This window comes from Somniosus microcephalus, chromosome 5 (genome assembly GCF_052327205.1).
Source record: "Somniosus microcephalus isolate GS21.2 chromosome 5, FLI_Smic_1.0, whole genome shotgun sequence".
NCBI lineage: Eukaryota > Metazoa > Chordata > Chondrichthyes > Squaliformes > Somniosidae > Somniosus > Somniosus microcephalus.
Window position 1 is genome coordinate 271,731,864 of NC_140991.1, and position 21,631 is coordinate 271,753,494.

Consider the following 21,631-nt stretch of genomic DNA (forward strand, 5'->3'; position numbering starts at 1 on the left):
TGATTCCACTTCCCATATTCCATAGAATCATACAGCACAGAAGGAGACCATTCAGCCCAACGTTGAAAGAGCTATCAAATTAGTCCACTCCTCTGCTCTTTCTCCATAGCCCTGCAAATTTTTCCTTTTCAAGTATATATCCAATTCCATTTTGAAAGTTGCTATTGAATCTGCTTTCACCACCCTTTCAGGCAATACATTCCAGATCATAACAGCACGCTGCGTAAAAAAATTCTCCTCGTCTTCCCTCTTTTTTTGACAATTATCGTAAATCTGTGTCCTCTGGTATTTGTATTTTTTGCTGAATATTAAGTTATAGCAGCAAATCTTTTTCTCAGTATTGATGTCAACTAGCATTTATGATGACTGCGATCACAATTCATGTTCTACCTCATCTGTTCGAACAAGATCTTGTAAGTGATGTAACCAACCTTTCACAGATTGTGCTTAAAACACAGGAAAGGTGAGGATTTAATTCGCAACTAATGAAGTGACTTCTTTGCATGGATTTACAACCACTGGTGTGATGTGCTTTTGTCGCACTCTGGATCTCTACAACTTATAGGGTGAGCATCTGTCTGACATGCTTGATGTTTCACAGTACTGTGAATGTGAACTACATGCAAACACTTGATAATAATTAGCACAACAAGCAGAAAATTACCAGGAGTTAGAAAGGGTTAGAAATAATGACGGCAGATTTATCTTTTTAGTGCCAGTTTGGCTCAGTTGGTAGCATGCAACAAGACCTGGATGATATTCAAGCTTGGGCTGATAAGTGGCAGGTAACATTCATGCCACACAAGTGCCAGGCAATGACTATCTCCAACCACTGCCCCATGACATTCAACAGCATTACCATTGACGAATCCCCCACCATCAACATCCTGGGGGGTCACCATTGACCAGAAACTTAACTGGACCAGCCACATAAATACTGTGGCAACAAGAGCAGGTCAGAGACTAGGTATTCTGCGGCGAGTGTCTCACCTCCCGACTCCCCAAAGCCTTTCCACCATCTACAAGGCACAAGTCAGGAGTGTGATGGAATAATCTCTACTTGCCTGGATGAGTGCAGCTCCAACAACACTCAAGAAGCTTGACACCATCCAGGACAAAGCAGCCCACTTGACTGGCACCCCATTCAACACCTTAAACATTCATTCCCTCCACCACTGGCGTTCTGTGGCTGCAGTGTGTACCATCTACAAGATGCACTGCAGCAACTCGCCAAGGCTTCTTCGGCAGCACCTCCCAAACCCGCGACCTCTTCCACCTAGAGGAACAAGGGCAGCAGACGCATGGGAACACCACTGTAATGTCCGTGTGTAATTGAGACAGGGACTGCAGAAGTTGGTTATAACAGGTGTTTACTGAATGGAGACAAAACTGGAACTACTATACAAAGTTACTACACAGGCTTATATACAGGGGTGGTCACTACTGGTACTGCAGTATACAGGGGCTGCAGAATATAGTTCCTTCTTCAAGGTACATACACTACAATTCCTCCCCTTTTAGCTAAACAGTACATAACATTCAATTAATAATTAAATAACATATTTACAATTACAGTTGCTATATACATTAACTGAAGTTAATCAATTATAAATTCAGTCTTTGAGGAGGCTTCCTGATTCTGTCCGGATAACGCCTCTTTGGGGTATCAGGTTCTTCTGGCAAAGTTGATTCGGGATCAACGTCGTTGTTTGGTTCGTCTGCTTCCAATATCACCAATTCTGAGGTAGATGCAATTGGTACTTCGGTTTCATCACCAGGTGTATAGGATCGTGGTGTAGATTTGACGTTTTCCAGTGACTCTAGAATCTGGTCAGCATGGCGTCTTACAATGCTCTCTCCAACGTCCACGGTATACATTAGAGGTCCTTGCCGTGTGCAGATCATTCCTGGCTGCCATTTCTCTGTGCGGTAGTCCCGGGCCAAAACTGGTTGACCTATCTTGAAACTCCTGGTTGGCCTTTCATTCATATTCTGAAACTGCCTGTTCTCCACATCTCTTCTGATGTTTGGCTTAACCAAATCCAAGCGGCATCTTAGTCTTCGATTGAAGAACATCATGGCTGGAGTTTGGTTGGGAACCGCATGTGTCGCATTCCGGTAGGCAAACAAGAAGTTATCCACCTTGTGTTGTAGGGGTATGTCTTCAATACACATTGCCTTGATAGCCTTCTTGAATGTTTGAACGAACCTCTCAGCCAATCCATTGGTGGCTGGATGATATGGGGTGGATGTGTAATGCTTAACACCATTGTTCTTTAAGAACCTCCGGAACTCTTCAGACACAAACTGTGGTCCATTGTCGGAGCAAATCTGTTCAGGCAGCCCATTTCTGGCAAATATGGTTCATAAGACTGTGATAGTTTTTTCTGTGGTGGTTGAGGACATTTTTATTACCTCTGGCCACTTTGAATGTGCATCCACCGCAATTAAAAACATCGAGTCCATAAATGGACCAGCAAAATCAATGTGTACCCTTTGCCATGGGGATGAGGGCCACTCCCATGGATGTAGAGGGGCTTGTGGTGGGGCGTTTTGGGCCTTCTGGCATCCTGTACAGCTCTTGGTCATCTCTTCGATTTCTCTATCGATTCCCGGCCACCACACAAACGCTCTGGCTAAGTTCTTCATTTTTACCCCTCCCAGATGACCCTCATGAAGCTCATTGAGCACTCTATCCTTCAATTTGGGTGGAATTACTACTCTGGATCCACACATCAAGGTTCCTCGGCACACTGACAGCTGTTCTCTTCTCGGCGAGAATGCTGGCAACAGTGGTTCGCCATGTGCTGGCCATCCCGTCACCGTTAAATCACAGACCCTGGAGAGTGTCGGGTCATTTCGTGTTTCCTTTTCTATATTTGCATTCGTCACAGGTAGACATTCGACTATGGTTGAGTGGAATATCTCCACAGGATCCACTGCAGGTGCTTCTTCCACCATCGGCAACGGTAGGCGCGACAATCCATCAGCATTCCCATGCTGTTTAGTTCCTTTGTACTCGATGTTATATTGGTGTGCCCCTAGGAAAAGGGGCCACCTCTGTAGCCGTTGTGCTGTCATTATCGGGACGCCCTTCTTAGGGTTGAAAATGGAGACAAGAGGTTGATGATCAGTTAGTAGAGTAAATTTCTGACCGTGCAGGTTATTATTGAACTTCTTCACCCCCCACACCAGGCTGAGGGCCTCTCTGTCAATCTGGGCATAGTTACGCTCGGCTGCAGTTAACGAGCGTGATGCAAAAGCTATCGGCCTCTCTGAACCATCAAGGGATTTATGTGACAGTACCGCTCCAACGCCGTAGGGAGACGCATCACACGCCAGTCTTATCGGTAGTGATGGGTTGTAGTGAGCCAATACTTCTCTTGAAGCCTTTACACTTCTGAAAGGCCTGCTTACATTCATCGCTCCATTTCCATGCTACTCCAGTTTGTAGCAGGGCATTCAGTGGGTGAAGAATTGTGGACAAATTCGGCAAAAAATTATGGTAGTAATTCACCAATCCGAGGAATGACCTCAGTTGTGACACATTTCCAGGCGCTGGAGCATTAACTACCGCTTCAATTTTGTCAGGGGACTTATGTAACCCCTCTTCATCAATCACGTGGCCACAATACGATATTTGTTTCTTAAAAAACTCGCACTTGGGGCGATTGGCTCGTAGCCCATGTTCTCTTAGTCTAGTGAGCACCTGCTCTAGGTTGGCAAGGTGTTCACTGTCATTTTCACCTGTCACTAGGATGTCGTCCAAGTAACACTGAGTCCCCGGAATCCCTTGCAGGACTTGTTCCATCGCTCTTTGCCATATAGCCGGAGCTGATGCTACTCCGAATACCAGTCGATTATACTGGTAAAGACCTTTGTGAGTGTTTATCGTGAGATATTTCCTAGAGGATTCTTCAACCTCCATCTGCAAATATGCTTGCGCTAGGTCAATTTTTGTAAAACGTTTCCCTCCAGATAGTGAGGCGAAAATATCTTCTATCCTCGGAAGAGGATACTGTACTGTGTGAAGGACTGGGTTCACAGTCACCTTGAAGTCCCCACAGATGCGAACCTTCCTTGGCTCCTCAGACTTATTGTTTAACATTTTCTTCATGACAGGAATGATGGGTGTCGCCCACTCGCTCCAGTCTACCTTAGATAACACGCCTGCATTCTCCAGATTCTCCAGCTCTGCCTCGACGGCTGGGCGAATTGCATACGGTACCGGTCTTGCTTTGAAAAACTTGGGAATTGCATTCTCTTCTATTTTTATCGAGGCGGTTATGCCTTTAAGAGTTCCCAGTCCTTGTTGAAATACCTCTATAGCGTTAGCTAAGATTTTTGACAATCGTCCAGGTGTGACGTCGTCATCCTTTTTACCAGCCACAGTCAGTGCCTGAATGGAGTGCCAGTCTAAACTTATCTTTCTGATCCATTCACGTCCCAATAATGGTGGTCCACCATCTTGCAGTATGTACAGATACAATTTCTGTATTTCCTTGCCGTTGTATTCGACAGGCACCCTTATTTTCCCTCTGGGGTATACTTTCTGCCCCGTATATGTCTTCAAGACAATGGATGTGTCTTTCAAGGGTATGTGTGAGAATAGCCGCTCGTAGTCTCGTCGATTCATGACGGTCAGGGCTGATCCTGTATCCAATTCCATTTTGACTTGGGACCCTGCTATCGTGAGGGTGACCCAAATGGTTCGGTGATCCTCTTTTGCGATTACATTGTGTAGTTTGAGACAGCTTAGTCTCTTGTTCCCGGATTCACTATCGCTCTTCTGGTCTTCGGAACTACTGTCCGTCATCTTTTGTACTTTCCTGTACTGTTCCTTAGTAGTCTTTTTGTTGTCGTTAGTCTTCTTCCCGGACCTGCAAACTCGTGCAATGTGTCCCATCTTTCCACATTGCCTGCATGTTTTGTCCTTGGACCAGCAGTCCTTCTGGTCATGGGTTGTTCTGCCGCAGCGATAACATTTTTCAAATCCCCGTGTCTTTTCATGGGTGCCGTATTCCTGTGGCTTTTGCTGTATTTCCGCAGCTCCCCTTGCTGCTGCTTCGTACGATACTGCCACGCTGAAAGCCTTATCTAGCGTCAGCTCTTTCTCTGAGAGTAACCTCTTCTGGGTTCCTTCACTCAGGAGTCCACAGGCAAATTTGTCCCGTAGGGTATCTGCCAGTCCTGCTCCGAACTGGCAGTGCTTTGATAGCTTGCGTAGTTCCGTAAGGTAATCAGCATTGCTCTCATCTTTATGCTGATTTCTCTTGTGGAATTTAAATCTTTCTGCTATCAGCAGCGGTGTAGGATTTAGGTGTTCCTGTAGGATATCAACAATTTTGTCAAAACTCTTCGCCATCGGTTTGACTGGAGTGATCAGGTTCCGCAATAGGCCGTACGTTCTTGCGCCCATTAAGTTTAGTAGTACCGATGCCTTTTTCTCATTGGCTACTTCATTTGCCTTGCAATATACTTCGACTCTTTCCACATACGTGGTCCAGTCTTCTATTGCATTATCGAAGGCAGTGATATTGCCAGTCTTCGGCATCTTGGAGATCTAAGATGGCGCCTCCCGCACTTTGCCTTCTTCCCCGATTGAACAAAATGGCGCCTCCCGCGCTTTGCCTTCTTCCCTCGCTGGATTAAGATGGCGCCTCACGCGCTTTCTGCCTTTTCCGCTGCTGCCAGCGCTGTTGCTGGCGTTTTTATGCCTTGATGGCGACGCCCTATGGTCTTCGCGCGCTTCCCCCCGCGCTGCTGCCAACGCCGCTCTCCGCGGTCCCCGTGGCAAACTGCAGCTCCTCGTGGCTTTCTGCGCTTCTAATTTCTTTTTCTTTTATTTGAATTACTGTTCCTGTCGTCAGAGCGGACCCTATGGGACACTTCCCTCCCTCTTCTCGGGTCTGTACGCTGCCCGGCTTCGTAGAACCGGCCGCGCCCTGTGTGCTCCACCCTCTCTCTCTCTCTCCTCTTCCCGACAATGCTGCTCGGCCCCGTTGAAAAGCCACCCGATCGAGCTCTAGCCCGCCGCAGCCCAGGAAGGATCAGTGTACTGCCTGCCACCAGCCCGATTAGCTGGAACACCATAGACTGGAGAACCAAGCCCAGCTCTCGACAGCCTCTCCTGCAAATCTTCGAATTCGATGAATCAGAGGGCGGTTGCCTACGGTCGATGCCCGTTTCTTCTGTTTGTTTTTTTTTCTTTTTGGATTTCTTCCTTCTGGCTTCGACCTCTAATAACTTCGCTTCAGGGATGGATCCCTGTGAGGTGGTGCAGAACTGTAGGTAAGTTCGGATCTGTTCGTCGCCAATGTAATGTCCGTGTGTAATTGAGACACGGACTGCAGAAGTTGGTTATAACAGGTGTTTACTGAATGGAGACAAAACTGGAACTACTATACAAAGTTACTACACAGGCTTATATACAGGGGTGGTCACTACTGGTACTGCAGTATACAGGGGCTGCAGAATATAGTTCCTTCTTCAAGGTACATACACTACAACCACCACCTCCAAGTTCCCCTCCAAGTCACACAACATCCTGACTTCAAAATATATCGCCGATCCTTCTTCGTCACTGGGTCAAAATCCTGGAACCCCCTGCCTAACAGCACTGTGGGAGTACCTTCACCACACGGACTGCAGCTGTTCAAGGCGGCGGCTCACCACCACCTTCTCAAGGGCAATTAATGCTGGCCTTGCCAGCGACGCCCACAACCCATAAACAATTTTTTTTTTAAATCTTGCCTCAGAGTCTGAAGGACATGGGTTCAAGCCCCACTGCAAGACATCAACTGACTATTTGGTGTAGTTTCAAAGGAATACTGCATCATTGGAAGAGCCGTCTTTTTAGATGAGACATTAAACCAAATCTGCCCTCTGAGGTGCATGTAAAAGATCCCTTGGCACTATTCAAAGAGGAGCGTGGTATTTCTCCCAGTGTCTTGGGCAACATTCAGCCCACAACCAGCATCATCAAAGCAGATTAACTGGTGATGTAAACCATTCGCTGTTTGTGAGACAGCATGTGTGAAAATTCAATTTTATAGCAGTGACTGCATTTCAACAGTGCTTCGCTGGTTGTGGCGTGCTTTGGGACATTCTGTGGATGTCTAAAGGTGCTATATAAATGCAAATTCTTTCTTTATTGCCTTTGTACCTGCCTTACTACACTGGAATCTTTACCTCTAGTTTGCTGGTGATTTGTTGAAAGTACAGTAATCGTCTCTTTCTCTAAACTACAAGGTTGCGACTTTTCTTGATTATAAGCAACGTACAGTTTTCAAAACTGAAATCAGTCACCCTCACCCTTCAATTAAATCAACAAATTAACATAGTATGATCTTCCATTCCCCATAATCACACAATGGGGTTTAATTTTAGCTTTTATTGCCAGGCGAAAACAGGTGATAGCGAATCAGCAGCCCATTTTACACCTCGCACCATTTTTTTCCCCACTGGAAAAGAAAATCAGGCAAGCTGCAAAACAGGTTGTCAATTCACTATCACCTGTTTTTTGCCCTGCAATAAAAGTTAAAATTAACCTCCCTTGAGTCAAAAAATTCCGTTCTAAATAAAGATGGCCATCTTTAGATTAAGATTTAGCATAAGGCATAAGATTTAGATTAGCAATGGAGAGGAGCAAGGAACAATCTAGAGTGGAAATTCTAAACTGAAATAGGGCTAACTTCAATGGGGTGCAAAAGGATCTAGCCAGGGTAAAATGTAACCAAAGACTGACAGGAAAAACTGTAACAGAACAATGGGTGATCTTTAAGAAGGAGATGTTCCAAGTACAGGCTAGGTACATTCCAACAAGAGGGAAGGGTAAGGGAGCCAAAGCAAGGGCTCCTTGGATGACAAGGGAGATAGAGAAGATGATGCAACAAAAAAAGAGGGTGTATGATGAATGTCAGGTGAATTCTTCAAGGGAGAACCAGACCAAATACAACAAGTTGAGAGGGGAAGTGAAGATGAAAATAAGATTGGCAAAGAGAGAATATGAGAGTAGAATGGCGGTTAACATGAAAGGGAACCCAAAAATCTTCTACCGGCATGTAAACAGTAAGCGGGTAGTAAGAGGCGGGGTGGGGCCTATTAGGGACAAAGAAGATGATATATGCTTAGAGATGCAGGGCAAGACTAGAATACTCAATGAGTACTTTGTATCGGTGTTTACTAAGGAGGTGGATGCTGACAAAATATTAGTAGAAGTGGAAAAGGTAGAAGCAATGGAAGGCGTGAACATTGAGAGACAGGATGTGCTAGGTATGCTTAGAATGGATAAGTCACCTGGTCCAGATGGCTTGCATCCCAGGTTGCTAAGGGAATTGGGGGAGGAGATAATGGAAGGGCTTGCCATAATTTTCCAATCTTCCCTAGATTCAGGGGAGGTGCCTGAGGATTGGAAAGTGGCAAATGGGACACCATTGTTCAAGAAAGGGTGCAAGGACAATCCTAGTAACTACAGGTCGGTCAGTTTAACATCAGTGGTGGGTAAAGTTTTAGAAACAATAATCAAGGAAAAAATTAATGGGCACTTGGAAAGGTTTAAGCCAATTAAGGAGAGCCAACACAGATTTGTAAAAGGCAGATCATGTTTGACTAATCAAATTGAAATTTTAATGAAATAACAAGGAGGATTGATGAAGGAAATGCAATGGATGTTGTCTACATGGGTTTTCGGAGGGCGTCTACATGGATTTTCGGAGGGCGTTTGACAAAGTACCACATAGAAAGAAGGCTGGTTAACAAAATTGAGGCGCATGGTGGGTCAGTGGCAGCTTGGATAAGGAATTGGCTTAAGGACAGAAAACAGCGAGTTGTGGTAAATGGCTGTTTTTCAGACTGGAGGATGGTAGACAGTGGTGTTCCCCAAGGGTCAGTGCTGGGGCCACTGCTTTTTTTGATATATAAATAAATGACCTGGATATTGGAATACAGAGTAGAAATTCTAAATTTGCCAATGACACCTAACTTGGGGGTGTGGCAAACAGTGAGGATGATACCAATTGACTACAACAGGACTTAGAAAGGTCTAGTAGAATGGGCAGACAAATGGCAGATGGAATTTAATACAGAGAAGTGTGAAGTGATGCACGGTGGCATAGTGGTTAGCACTGTTGCCTCACAGCGCCAGGGACCCGGGTTCGAATCGGGCCTCGGGTGACTGTGCAAACTCCACACAGACAGTCTCCCCGTGTTTGCGTGGGTTTCCTCCGGGTGCTCCGGTTTCCTCCCACAGTCCAAAGATGTGCGGGATAGGATGATTGGCTATGATAAATTGACCCTTAGTGTTAGGGGGATTAAATATGTGGGGTTACGGGGATAGGGTGGGATATGTGTTGGTGTATGGGTTACGGGGATTGGGTGGGATATGTGTTGGTGCAGGCTCGATGGGCCGAAATGGCCTCTATCTGCACTGTGGGGTTTCTGTGATCTGTGATTTTTGCAGAAGGAACAGGGAGAAGCAATATACACTTAATGGCACAGTTTTAGAGTGTGTGCAGGGACAGAAGAACCTGGGAGTTAATGTGCATAGGTTCCGGAAGGTGGCAGGACATTTGATAGAGTGGTTAGCAAAGCATATGGGATCTTGGGCTTCATAAATAGAGGTATTGAGTACAAAAGTAGAGAAGTTATGCTGAACCTTTATAAAACGCTGGTTAGGCCACAACTGGAGTATTGCGTCCAGTTCTGGTCACCACACTTTAGGAAGGATGTGAAGGCACTTGAGAGGAGATTTACCAGAATGGTTCCGGGGATGGGGGACTTAGCTACAAGGACAGGTTGGAGAAGCTGGATTTGTTTTCATTAGAGGTTGAGCGGTGATTTGATAGAGGTGTACAAGATTATGACGGGTTTGGATAGGCTAGACGGGGAAAGGCTGTTCCCACTAGTTGATGGTACAAGGACTAGGGGACACAGATTTAAGGTTTTGGGCAAGAGATACAGGGGGGATGTGAGGAAAAACAGTGAGCGGTGAGGACCTGGAACTCGCTGCCAACGGAAGTGCTGGAAGCGGACACACTCAATGTTTTCAAGGGGAGACTGGATAGTTACTTGAGGGAAATAAACTTGCAGGGCTACGGGGATAGAGCGGGGGAATGGGACTGACTGGATTGCCGTACAGAGAGCTGGCATGGACTCGATGGGTCGAATGGCCTTCTTCTGTGCCGTTATGACTCTATGGGGGAAAAATTCAGTATTGCCCCGTTTGGGGCGCCATTATCGGCCGTGCGCAAAGTTTAGCGCCTGGTGCTAATTATCGCCTCCGACAGCAAACTTGGCTTTTATCACCCCTGGAGGTGATTGGAGCACTAAATCAGGCGCTTCACACCTGTCTTAAGGCGTAAAGTCCGAGGAGCGAGGCGCTACCTCAGAGCGCTGGCGAAGCAAGGAAGTGCCTATCAAAATAAACCTGCAAAGTGCTGCTCAGTTCCCAAAACTCCTTCACACAGCGTTGAATCTCTCCAGAAGTCTCTCTCTCTCTGTTTCTCTCTCTCTCTCAGAATGCGTGGTGCACAAATGATACCAACAAAAAAAGGCAGGAAGCGGTTGCCTTTAAATAGCGCTCCCCCAGTCCCTTTCTGACTGCAAAACGTTCCCCTCAACCTGTCGTTGCTAGCAGCAGGCGGTAAGGCAGGGGGCGCCACTCAATATCCGGTCCGGGGCGCTACCGGGGCGTTGTGCACTCGACTGACGTCATGATCTGCCGGTGCAGGAGATCGCGGCGGCAGTGTTTAGCGCCGCCGCAAAATGTCTAGTTAATTTCGCGAGCGGCGCAAACATCGCCACGCCCGGGTGCTAATTGCTTTGTGCCCCATTAGTGCCCTCTTAAGGCGCTAATGGGAGGCGCAAACAACTGCATTTTTCCCCCTATGACTCTAGCACTCATCAAATCAAGGCCACTCACCTTAAAATATGTTCAAGCCAAGCTCATCTATAAATAATTCTATTTCATTTTTACTGGTTACGTTTAATCTAATAAGAAAATATGAATTTTCTCAAGAACTTAGGTTGACTTCAGAAGTCAAAAATTAAATTTTTGCAAATACACCAATGTTTCTCTTATAATAAAAACAGAAAATGCTGGAAATACTCAGCAGGTCAGGCAGCATCTGTGGCGAAAGAAACAGAGTTAATGTTTCAGGTTGATGACCTTTCATCAAAACTGGAAAAAGTTAGAGATGTAACAGGTTTTAGGCAAGTACAGAGGCAGGGAAAGTGGGGAGGGCAGGAAAGAACAAAAGGGAAGGTCTGTGATAGGGTGGAAGGCAGGAGAGATTAAATGATGCAAGGCGAAAGGAGATGGTAATGGCACAAGTAAAGAAACAAAAGATTGGTATAGAGGAGGTATAAATGGGAATATCAGAATCATCAGCAACAGCTGCCATCCAAAAAAATGGGGGCAGAGGTTATGATCTGAAATTGTTGAACTCAATGCTGAGTCTGGAAGGCTGTAAAGTGCCTCACAGAAAGATGAGGTGCTGTTCTTCATGAAGAGTCATGAGGATAAATATTTTCATCAGCACGATCTTCCTCATAAACAAGAGAAGACCGGTGAAGAAAGTGAAATTGATCATCACGTAGAAGAAGAAATTCCTTTTGTAAGAATGTTAATCAATGTGAATTAACAAAAAGATGGTCGAATTCCTGACTAACTATCGCACTGTGCTTGCAGGAATATACTTTGCATCAGTTGGTCGGTTTCCGAAAAACTGTCAATGTGATCGGATAGCAAATTAACACCAGGTTGTTGAAGAAATCGGTTTAATAGTGTGTAACGTCTTTTTGCAATGACGTGTAACTTCATATTCAGTACAACAATTCTTTTTTAAACTGTAAGTAATTCCTACTGACAACTTGTAACTGCAAAATATTTAATTCACAACATGTGTAATAATAGTTTGATAACCCACAGTACTGTGGTGTTCAGCCTGTTCAATATTCAACTTTTCCCAGGATTGATTAACAACATTTTATCAGCCACAAGACTACAGCAATGAAGACAACACATTATTTTGCATGCAGCCAGCGAAGAACTACAGGCACATGAGAAGGAATGAGGAATGCACCTTAACCCCTCCTCTTCCCTTCATCCCACCTGGAAGATCTTTCATGAACACTCAATCTTTCACTGAAAACCATGGGAGATGAAAAGTACATAAAAGTCCCCAATTCGCCTTACAGACAAATATAATTCTTATTTTCATTTTCGTCTATAACAGGGTTTGAACACATCATTGAACTTCACACACATAAATGAGCAGGACAGGTTATAAAAATGTCACTGAACTGCAATGATTTAGGACTGAAGACAGATCACAGCACTCAATCCTAGCCCAGCTACCTCCCTCTGACCCAAATCACTCAGTGCAGTGTAGTAATCTAAGTAAGCAGAGGTGAATAATTAAACCCTTAGGATCAGTTTCTTTTTTTTCCTGGCGGAAGCGGGGGTTTGGGGAAAAGAAGAGCTGAGGGAAACTGACCTTATTCTTTCCAATTATAGTGAAGGAACGTTGTAAGTGCTTTGATATTAACTGCTGGCCTGATATTTTCTTACACAATTTAAAAAAAAATCAGTTCTTAACCAAGGGCTGTAGTACTCTCAGCACTATCTGAATAAAATACTATATACCTATGGTAAAACAAGAGAAACCTTTGCATCTTTCCCTCAAGGATTCTTTAATTAGAAGGCTTGCAAAGACTCTGCTTTGAGCTTAAAGGTCACAGTACCATGATATCTCACATCAAGGGCTCAAGGAGATTCATCTGTGGATCAAATGTTCTTTCAGGTTCTAGTGTAAACACCCATTAGAAATTAGGGCCAGGAAAGTCGATAAGGCCCGAAAATGGGCACGGGCACCACGATACGAGATATGCCCGCGCCTGTTCAGAAAGCACAGGCAGCACGTCAATTTGGTGCAGCCTGATAATTTAAATGATTGTAGTGCACAACCTAGCAACTATTGCGCTGCTGACAGGCTGTGCATTCAGCAGGGGGCCCAAGTTCGCGTTGCTGGAGCGAGGCTGCCTTTCCTTAAAGCTAGGCTGTTCATTTTCAAGGCAGTCTCCAGCGCTTAAAGGTGAACAGCCTTTTGAAAAAAAATGAAACTCCTTCACAACAAGGCAGTCTACAGCTCTTATAGCTGAACTGCCTTCTGCACATAAAAAATGGTAAAAGTGCTTCAGTACTAACACAAATGGCTCAACATGCCAGGGAAAGGGCACCCAGGATGCAGCATTCAGCTTTGTGCAGGGAGTCAACACTGGAAGGGAGGTCCTCTATCCACAGGGGGCCAAGAGGCCCTTCAGAAAGAAGGATCTGGGAACAGATCACCGAGGCCATTACTGTCAGCAGTGTCACCCCAGAACCTGGCTCCAATGCCCAAAGAAGTTTCATGACCACAGACCAATGGTCAAGTGAGTACATGCATCTTCAAAAGCCATCTCCTACCAACTGCACCACTAGCCTCATACAGTACTCTATGCACGACCCACCTCCCCCCCCCCCAAATCACTCACCTACCAACAATCTCTAGGGAAGACGAGGCACACCACACAATCCTTGCTTCACCTCACCCCCTTGGAGGAGATGGTGCTGGCCATTCTTGGCAGGGGCATGGCTGAGCCCTTGGTCAGCGGCAGAGCTGAAAGAATGCAAGATGCTGGTATCCTCATATGTTATCCTCCTTCTCACATCCTACTTCCCCCTCATCCCACAATATCTTTGGATATATAAGCTGTACATGGTGCAAGCATGCACCATGCTTTCCCACCCTCCCTACTCCTGTGCCTTCCTCATTTCAGACACCCACAAAATCCATCCTGCCCAGCCAGTGGTTGACCAAGAGAGAGAGGAGAGTGAAGAAGAATCACAGTCACTCAATTTCACAATCTCAGCCACCACCTCCTCAAGGTCGTCCTGCAAGGCCATCTGCAGTGTCCCCCCCCGCCCCCCCACCCCACTGAAAGTGTGCAGCCTTCCACCAGCCATGCTGCAGCCACTGGGGTAGCACTGCGTAACATCACTAGGATAAGCAAAAGACATACGCAAGTCACTAAGGGAATACACAAGGGTGATTAGTTGATTTCTTGATGTCATATTGGATGCATATATGCATAAAGCTGGATTGGAAAGTTTGCTTTGTGGTGGCTTTTATTTCAGCATTGTGGCCAAGAGGGCGCTGTGATGGTCAGTGACAGAGGGAAGGGAAGATGTGGGACAAATGTGGAAAGGGGAATTGGGGTTGTGCTCACTGGTACCGCAGGCGGATGATTTGATCCTGAATATCCTGGCAAGAAAGGGGGTATCTGGGTTGTCTCCTTCCTTATGCTTCCTCCACTTCTGCTTTTTCCTCTTTTGCTTCCTCCTCTTCTGCTTGCTCATCTTCCCTCTGCGAGCAAGTTGTCCCCTTTGCTGCCTCTGCTTCATCTTCATCTAATGTTGCAGCCCAAGGCGAACTGCAACTAGAGCCCCCAGGACTGTGACCAAGTGGTGTTCTCAGAGGCCTTCCTTTAACATTCAAAGCTTTGCAAACATCCAACAGCACTCCCTGCACACTTTAACAGCTTTTTACATGTATTGCACCAAGCCACTACTACAATAAAGTGTAAAAAAAAAGTCCAAAAGCTAAAATCGAAACCTACCTCGGCAGCACCTCTGCTGCACGCACGTTCTTCCGTGCGTGGTTTGGAGGGGGCGGTCAAGAACGGTGATGTCCATGATCACAGGTGTGCGTCAATTCAGGCGGCCATCATTTTTTCAACAAAACCAGCCTTCATGGCCAGCAATAAACCTCCCAATATCACGGCCTAGGTATTTTTAAAAAATAACTTTCCAGTGGAATGAGAGTATCGGCAATGCATCTTTTGCCCTAGGCAGTATATCAAACTATCTCATGTTAGCAAACATTTTCTATACTTCTCAATATCTAAAAATAAACAAATCTCAATGGTCATCTCTGTGCTTCTAAAGTGTCTTACATAAAGTGAAAACTCTGTCATAACACAAAACAGAAATATCAAACAAAGCCTCATTACCTTGCTATGTTCTTCTGTAGGAATCATTTCATTTTCTTTGTCAATCTCTTCTAATGAGGCCTCTTCTTCTGCAGAACTGTCTTCCGATTCCTGATGTAAGTCGTCTTCTTGACTCTTTTCTGTTTGATCAGTATCTTCCTCCTCTTCCTCTGCAGGGTCAGGAATTTCTTCTACCTGATGATCAATTTCACTTTCTTCACCGGTCTTCTCTTTTTTATTAAGAAGATCATGCTGATGAAAATATTTATCTTCATGACTCTCTTCTGTTTGATCAGTATCTTCCTCCTCCTCTTCTGCAAGATTAGCAATTTCTTCTTCTACCTGCTCGGTTTCACTTTCTTCACCGGCCTTCTCTTCTTTATGAGCAAGATCATGCTGATGAAGAGCTTCTTCTACATGATGAATTGTAAGGATCTCTTCTTTATAAAACACATTATTACAAATTTCCTGCTCCACATTTTGGAAATCCTCATCTCCTTCACGGCTACTTTCTTCGTTACACAGCTCTTGTGGGTCCTCCTCCTCATCTACAGTCTCTGCAGGCCTCTGAGGAAAGTAAAAGAGCAATTAGTGAAAACAGCAAACAATAGACTGAAACATCTCATCAGCCTCACTGATCGATAATGGGAGAGTCAGATTAGTTTCTATTCAACAAATACATGCATCTTATAACAAGTGACTGCCACAAAAGATGGACAAAACAGTTAATAAAAAGTAAAGGCTAGATATTACTGGAGAACAAATGCTTAATACATACATGTAACATTCTACTGTTGGCTATATTAATGGAGGTGCTAGCCCATTTAAAAGTAAACCGATTAATGCCTCCATTAAAATACTGGACAGAGGAATGGCATATCAACTTGGTAAGCATTCATCCGTTAATATCATCAACAGCAGTCAATAGCTGGACCAGTTCTTGGTTGGGGCAGAGATCGCATCATAAAGAAGGTAAATGGATTAACAGATAACGTATGCATGGTAAGTGTGATCTCCTGGACTGGTGTCAAGCACCTGAGGAGATCAGAGAGGATTTTCCCAAAGTTATTTTTCCCCCTTATTGGCCCTATTTTTATGCATCTACCAGGAACATAGGAACAAGAGTAGGCTATTCAGCTCCTCGAGCCTGTTCCGCCATTCAATGAGATCATGGCTGATCTGCGACCTCACGTCATACACCCGCCTTTGCCCCATATCCCTTAATACCTTTAGTTAATAAAAAGCTATCAATCTCAGATTTAAAATCAACAATTGATCTAGCATCAATTGCCATTTGCGGAAGAGAGTTCCAAACTTCTACCACCCTTTGTGTGTAGAAATGTTTCCTAATTTCACTCCTAAAAGGTCTGGTTCTAATTTTTAGACTATACCCCCTAGTCCTAGACTCCCCAACCAGCGGAAATAGTTTCTCTTTATCTACCCTATCTGTTCCCCTTAATACAGGAAACTTTGGTTTATCCAGAGGTTGTATGTCCGGAAACCTCGATCTACCGGCAGAAATCAGGAGCCGTTTTGTTAGGTTTTTTTTCTTCTCGTGGCTTTGTTTTCAACAGTCTGGCTCTGGAAAGTCTCTTTGAAGCTGTTGCTAAGCTACAGAGACGCTTCCAAGGTATGGGCTGACTGTTTACAAGCTGTTGCTAAGCAACAGTGTTTGTTGTCAGATACGGAGATGAAAACCTCCGTATGCTTCAACATTAAACTTTGTATGTCCGGCAGTTTTGATAGATCGGCAACAGCTCGGTCCCGTTGGTGCCGGATATAACAAAGTTTCCTGTATCTTGAAAACTTCGATCAGATCACCCCTTAACCTTCTAAATTCTAGGTAATTCAACCCTAATTTGTGTAATCTCTCCTCATAACTTAACCCTTGGAGTCCGGGTATCATTCCGGTAAACCTACGATGCACTCCCTCCAAGGCCAATATATCCTTCCCAAGGTGTGGTGCCCAGAGCGGCACACAGTACTCCAGGTGTGGTCTAACCAGGGCTTTGTACAGCTGCAGCATAACTTCTACCCCCTTGTATTCTAGTCCTCTAGATATAAAGGCCAGCATTCCATTGGCCTTTTTGATTATTTTCTGTACCTGTTCATGACATTTTAATGATCTATGTACCTGGACACACAAGTCTCGTGGACATCCACTGTTTATAGCTTTTCACCATTTAGAAAGTACCCCGTTTTATCCTTTTTAGGTCCAAAGTGGATGACCTCACATTTGCTTACATTGAAATTAATTTGCCACAGTTTTACCCATTCACTTAATTTATTGATATCCCTTTGTAATTTTATGCTTTCATCTACACTGCCTACAATGCATGCGGGATGGGGGGAGGGGAATGGGGGTGGGGGGGAGGAGTTTCTCGACATAACTCACTAAAAGCTGGTGGACAGTTACAATAAATAATTTAAAAGGCTAATGGAATGTTGGGGCTGAATTTTCTGGGGTAGCAGCGGGCGCGGTTGGTGGCAGGTCAGGTGGGAAAGTTGTTTTTTTTGACAGCAGGTCAGGAAACCGCTGTCAACTTGCTCCCACGTGCCTTTCCCACAGACGCATCTGTCAGCATGGAGCCGACCCGACCTGCAGCGGCGGGGGACCTAATTGAAATCATTATGAGGTACTTTACAGGCAGTTAAGAGCCTTTTTCCCCTAATTTTTAAATTTCCCTCCATGGCCACGGGATTCACACAGCTCGGGAACCATGTCTGGTAACCTGAGGCGTGAGTTCCGTGGCCATTGCTCCAGCATGGAAAACAAACCAAAATAAAAACATGCTGATTACATCAGCTAACAGATTGATGGAGATTCTGTTCTACTTGAAAAGCTATTGGTAAATGTTAATTTTTCACTGGCCATTCTTGGCTGTTCCTTCCAACTGAACAATAATTGCAGTGAATTGATCTGCACTATAAAAAATGACATATACCATTTGAATAAATTTTTGTGTTGTTTCTGGTCAGGTTTTTCTCACAGTATACTGTGATTGTCCAGTTACACGTTAAATCAAGTCATCAACCATAACAATTTAATTCTCATCACTAGTTCAATTTGCTTTCAGTCCCTGAATATGACTAATTTCATTTTTCAGTCCGAGACTTTATGGTGAATTTCTGCAGAGGTTCTCCCACTTGTCCATTGTTAACTTCAATGGAAGAGCTGCAGAAATCCCAGAAACACATTGTAATACCACTTACACGGTTTGTCAGGGATTCCGCAGCTCTTCCGCTGAACGTGCACAAGATTGTAAATCCACCCTTTTACAATTACATTTAAAATCTGCTTAATTGTATGTCTTACCTATACATACACATCTTTTATTTGCACCAGTTACTGATACAAAGGTCTATAGATTTGTGACTAAAGCACCAATAACTCCCAATTAATGTACTTTTTAAATTATGTTCGATTGTATTTGTAAATGGAGTCATATTACGTAATGATAATTTTATTTAAATATTTCTTTATCACTCATATATAACTTTTATTATATTATTGTACAGTAAAGATTCAACGGCCACCATGTTAGATTAAACTTAAAATTTAATGCGGCCAGCGTCCCTTTAATGATCCCAGCTTAAAACGCGTCATGAGTGACGTAACCAGACCCGCTCCATCTAATTGGGCCGGGTAACGCGCTGGGCGGGCTTCATAGGCCCCATTAAGGTAAGTTCATTTTGTACAGCGGGATGAAGCCAGCAGCGGGGTTGGGACCCACCATGGACACTACCCACACCGGACCCGCCAAGGTAAGGAAAATTCTCAAGGGGGCCGGTATACAAAGGGGTGGAAGTTATATTATAGTTATATAAAGCTCTGGTTAGATGCCATCTAGAGTACTTTGTATTGCATCTAAGGAAGGATATATTGGCCTTGGAGAGGGTGAAGTAGAGATTCACCAAAATTATACAGAGGATATAAGGGCAGGTTGCATAGAATAGGCTTGTATTCCCTCGAGTATAGAAGATTAAGGGTGATCTAAATGAGGTGCTTATATATGATTAAAGGAGTTGATAGGGTAGATAGAGAGAAACTATTTCCTCTGGTGGGGGGTCCAGAACAAGGGGCATAACCTTAAAATTACAGCCAGGCCATTCAGGGGTGATGTCAGAGAGCACTTCTTCACACAAAGGGAAGTGAAAATCTAGAACCTTCTCCCCCAAAAAGCTGGTGAGGCTAGGTCAACTTAAAATTTCAAAACAAGATTGATAGATTTTTGTTAGGCCAGGGTATTAAGGGTTACAGAGCCAAGGCGGGTAGATAGAGTTAAGATACAGAGTAGCCATGATCTAATTGAATGGCAAAACACACTTGAGGGGCTGAAGCCTTTCCACCATCTACAAGGCACAAGTCAGGAGTGTGATGGAATACTCTCCACTTGCTTGGATGAGTGCAGCTCCAACAACACTCAAGAAGCTCGACACCATCCAGGACAAAGCAGCCCACTTGATTGGCACCCCATCCACCACCTTAAACATTCGCTCCCTCCACCACCAGCGTACTGCGGCTGCAGTGTGTACCATCTACAAGATGCACTGCAGCAACTCGCCAAGGCTTCTTCGGCAGCACCTCCCAAACCCGCGACCTTTTCCACCTAGAAGGACAAGGGCAGCAGGCGCATGGGAACACCACCACCTCCAAGTTCCCCTCCAAGTCACACACCATCCTGACTTGGAAATATATCACCGATCCTTCATCGTGGCTGGGTCAAAATCCTGGAAGTCCCTCCCTAACAGCACTGTGGGAGAACCTTCACCACACGGACTGCAGCGGTTGAAGAAGGCAGCTCACCACCACCACCTCAAGGGCAATTAGGGATAGGCAATAAATGCTGGCCTTGCCAGCGATGCCCACATCCCGTAAAACCTTTTTTTTCTTTAAATGGCTTACTCCTGTTCCTTTGTTCCTATGATGCTCCAGCCATAATGGGCCAGAAATTGGTGAACGGGGCTTGCCGCGCGTGCAAGCCCCGTATATGCACTTACCCCGCGCTACTGCCGATCAGCTCCAGGGACGCCTGGAATTGGTGTTTGAAAAAGAAGAATCCCGGGCAGCGTATGACGTCACGCCGCCCAGGAGTGCAGCCAGCGCGAAGCCAGGAGCGTGCAGTGCAAGTGAGACACGCCCCTTGAGGTCTCAGTTTCACTGGACACGCCCCCAATGTTTCTGTCAAGCTGCTAAGCATTTTTACATGCAAAGCAGCAGTTTAAATAGGTTTTTGGAAGTTTTTTGAAGATTTTGGTAACTTTTATAAACTTTTTAAAATGTTTACATTATTTTGAGTAATCTGAAGTAGTTTTAAAGAGAATTAAAGCAATTTAAAGACTTTTAAAAGCCCTAAAAGAATTTTTTAATTCCATTTATTTATTTAGCAATGTCGTCGTCATACGTGTCTTCACACTGTTCCCTTTGGGGAACTGTATGAAGTGGTGGAAGGATTTATGGCCATGATTAACGCTCATTCCGTGACCGTAACCATCTTTGAACCAGCCATTAGGGCGGTTAGTCCTATGGCGGGAGGGTTTTACGGGCTCCCACAAGCTATACAAGGAGGGGGGGCCACCCACACCCACGGACGCAAATATCCCACTGGATGTCAACCCAGAATTTAGAGCCGGAGCTCCGACTCCACTTGCCGGGACTGTCTGGAGCGGGGTTCGAAACCCTACCCTGATCTGGCCCAGCGGCGGGGATCCTACCGCTATGACAAAGGCCCAATCCGATTAGCAACGTGAAATGGCAGCATAGGGCTCCAGTCACGGGGAGGGAAAAGGCGCAGGAAACGTATGGGTGTCACCTTTTGTGCGGAGTGGGCCTTTTGCGTAGCAGTAAGCATCCCCGCCGCTGGGCCAGAAGGAGTAGGGTTTTGAACCCCACTCCAGACAGTCCCGGCAAGTGGAGTCGGAGCTCCAACTTTAAATTCTGGGTGGACATCCAGCGGGATACTTGCGTCCGTGGGTGTTGGTGGCCCCCCCGCCTCAGATGGGTTGTGGGAGCCCGTAAAACCCTCCCGCCATAGGACTAACCACCCTAATGGCTGGTTCAAAGATGGTTACGGTCACGGAATGAGCGTTAATCACGGCCATAAATCCTTCCACCACTTCATACAGTTCCCCAAAGGGAACAGTGTGAGGATACGTACGATGATGACCTCTTGCGCAATGCACCTCCTTGCCCCCTCGCATCTGCGACTGAGGGTCCAAGTCGTGCAATTGTTAAATTTTTCATTTTATTGACATGTAAAATGTTGGCCCAGTAATTCCCTTCCAAATGCGCGAGTACGGTCGGGGTACTTACGCATCTGGCCGGATGAAATGCCGGTTTTCAGCATGCACAGTGCATGTGGGGAAAACCGGCATTTCCTGTCCTCTGAACGAAGGGGTTCAGAGGCAGAACGCGTGCGACTGCACAGGCAGCACGTGCGCAGTATAATTCGCCGCTTTCATTAATGCTTTCAGTGAGGTCAAGTCATTACAACTTACACATGAAAAAAGCATGGGTACAGTTGCTCCAGAGGAAGATATTTATTATCGTGGAGCTTCTGAAAGTATGTATGTCTGTATATATTCCTTTGCGTGTTATGTA

At 45.2% G+C, this 21,631-nt stretch overlaps 1 protein-coding gene across 6 annotated transcripts in view; it reads right to left on the reverse strand.

Moving 5' to 3' along the window:
• The window catches only part of LOC147117722 (doublecortin domain-containing protein 2-like), a 365,165-nt gene that overhangs the window by 15,358 nt on the left and 328,176 nt on the right, over window positions 1–21,631 (reverse strand). For 5 of the 6 annotated variants that reach the window (XM_085988936.1, XM_085988938.1, XM_085988935.1 and 2 more), the window contains one exon: window positions 15,052–15,597. In XM_085988936.1, the coding sequence (XP_085845062.1) occupies window positions 15,052–15,597 (546 nt within the window). Of the gene's footprint in view, window positions 1–14,089; window positions 14,824–15,051; window positions 15,598–21,631 lie in introns of those variants that run through there. The other variant, XM_085988937.1, reaches the window with a different exon arrangement.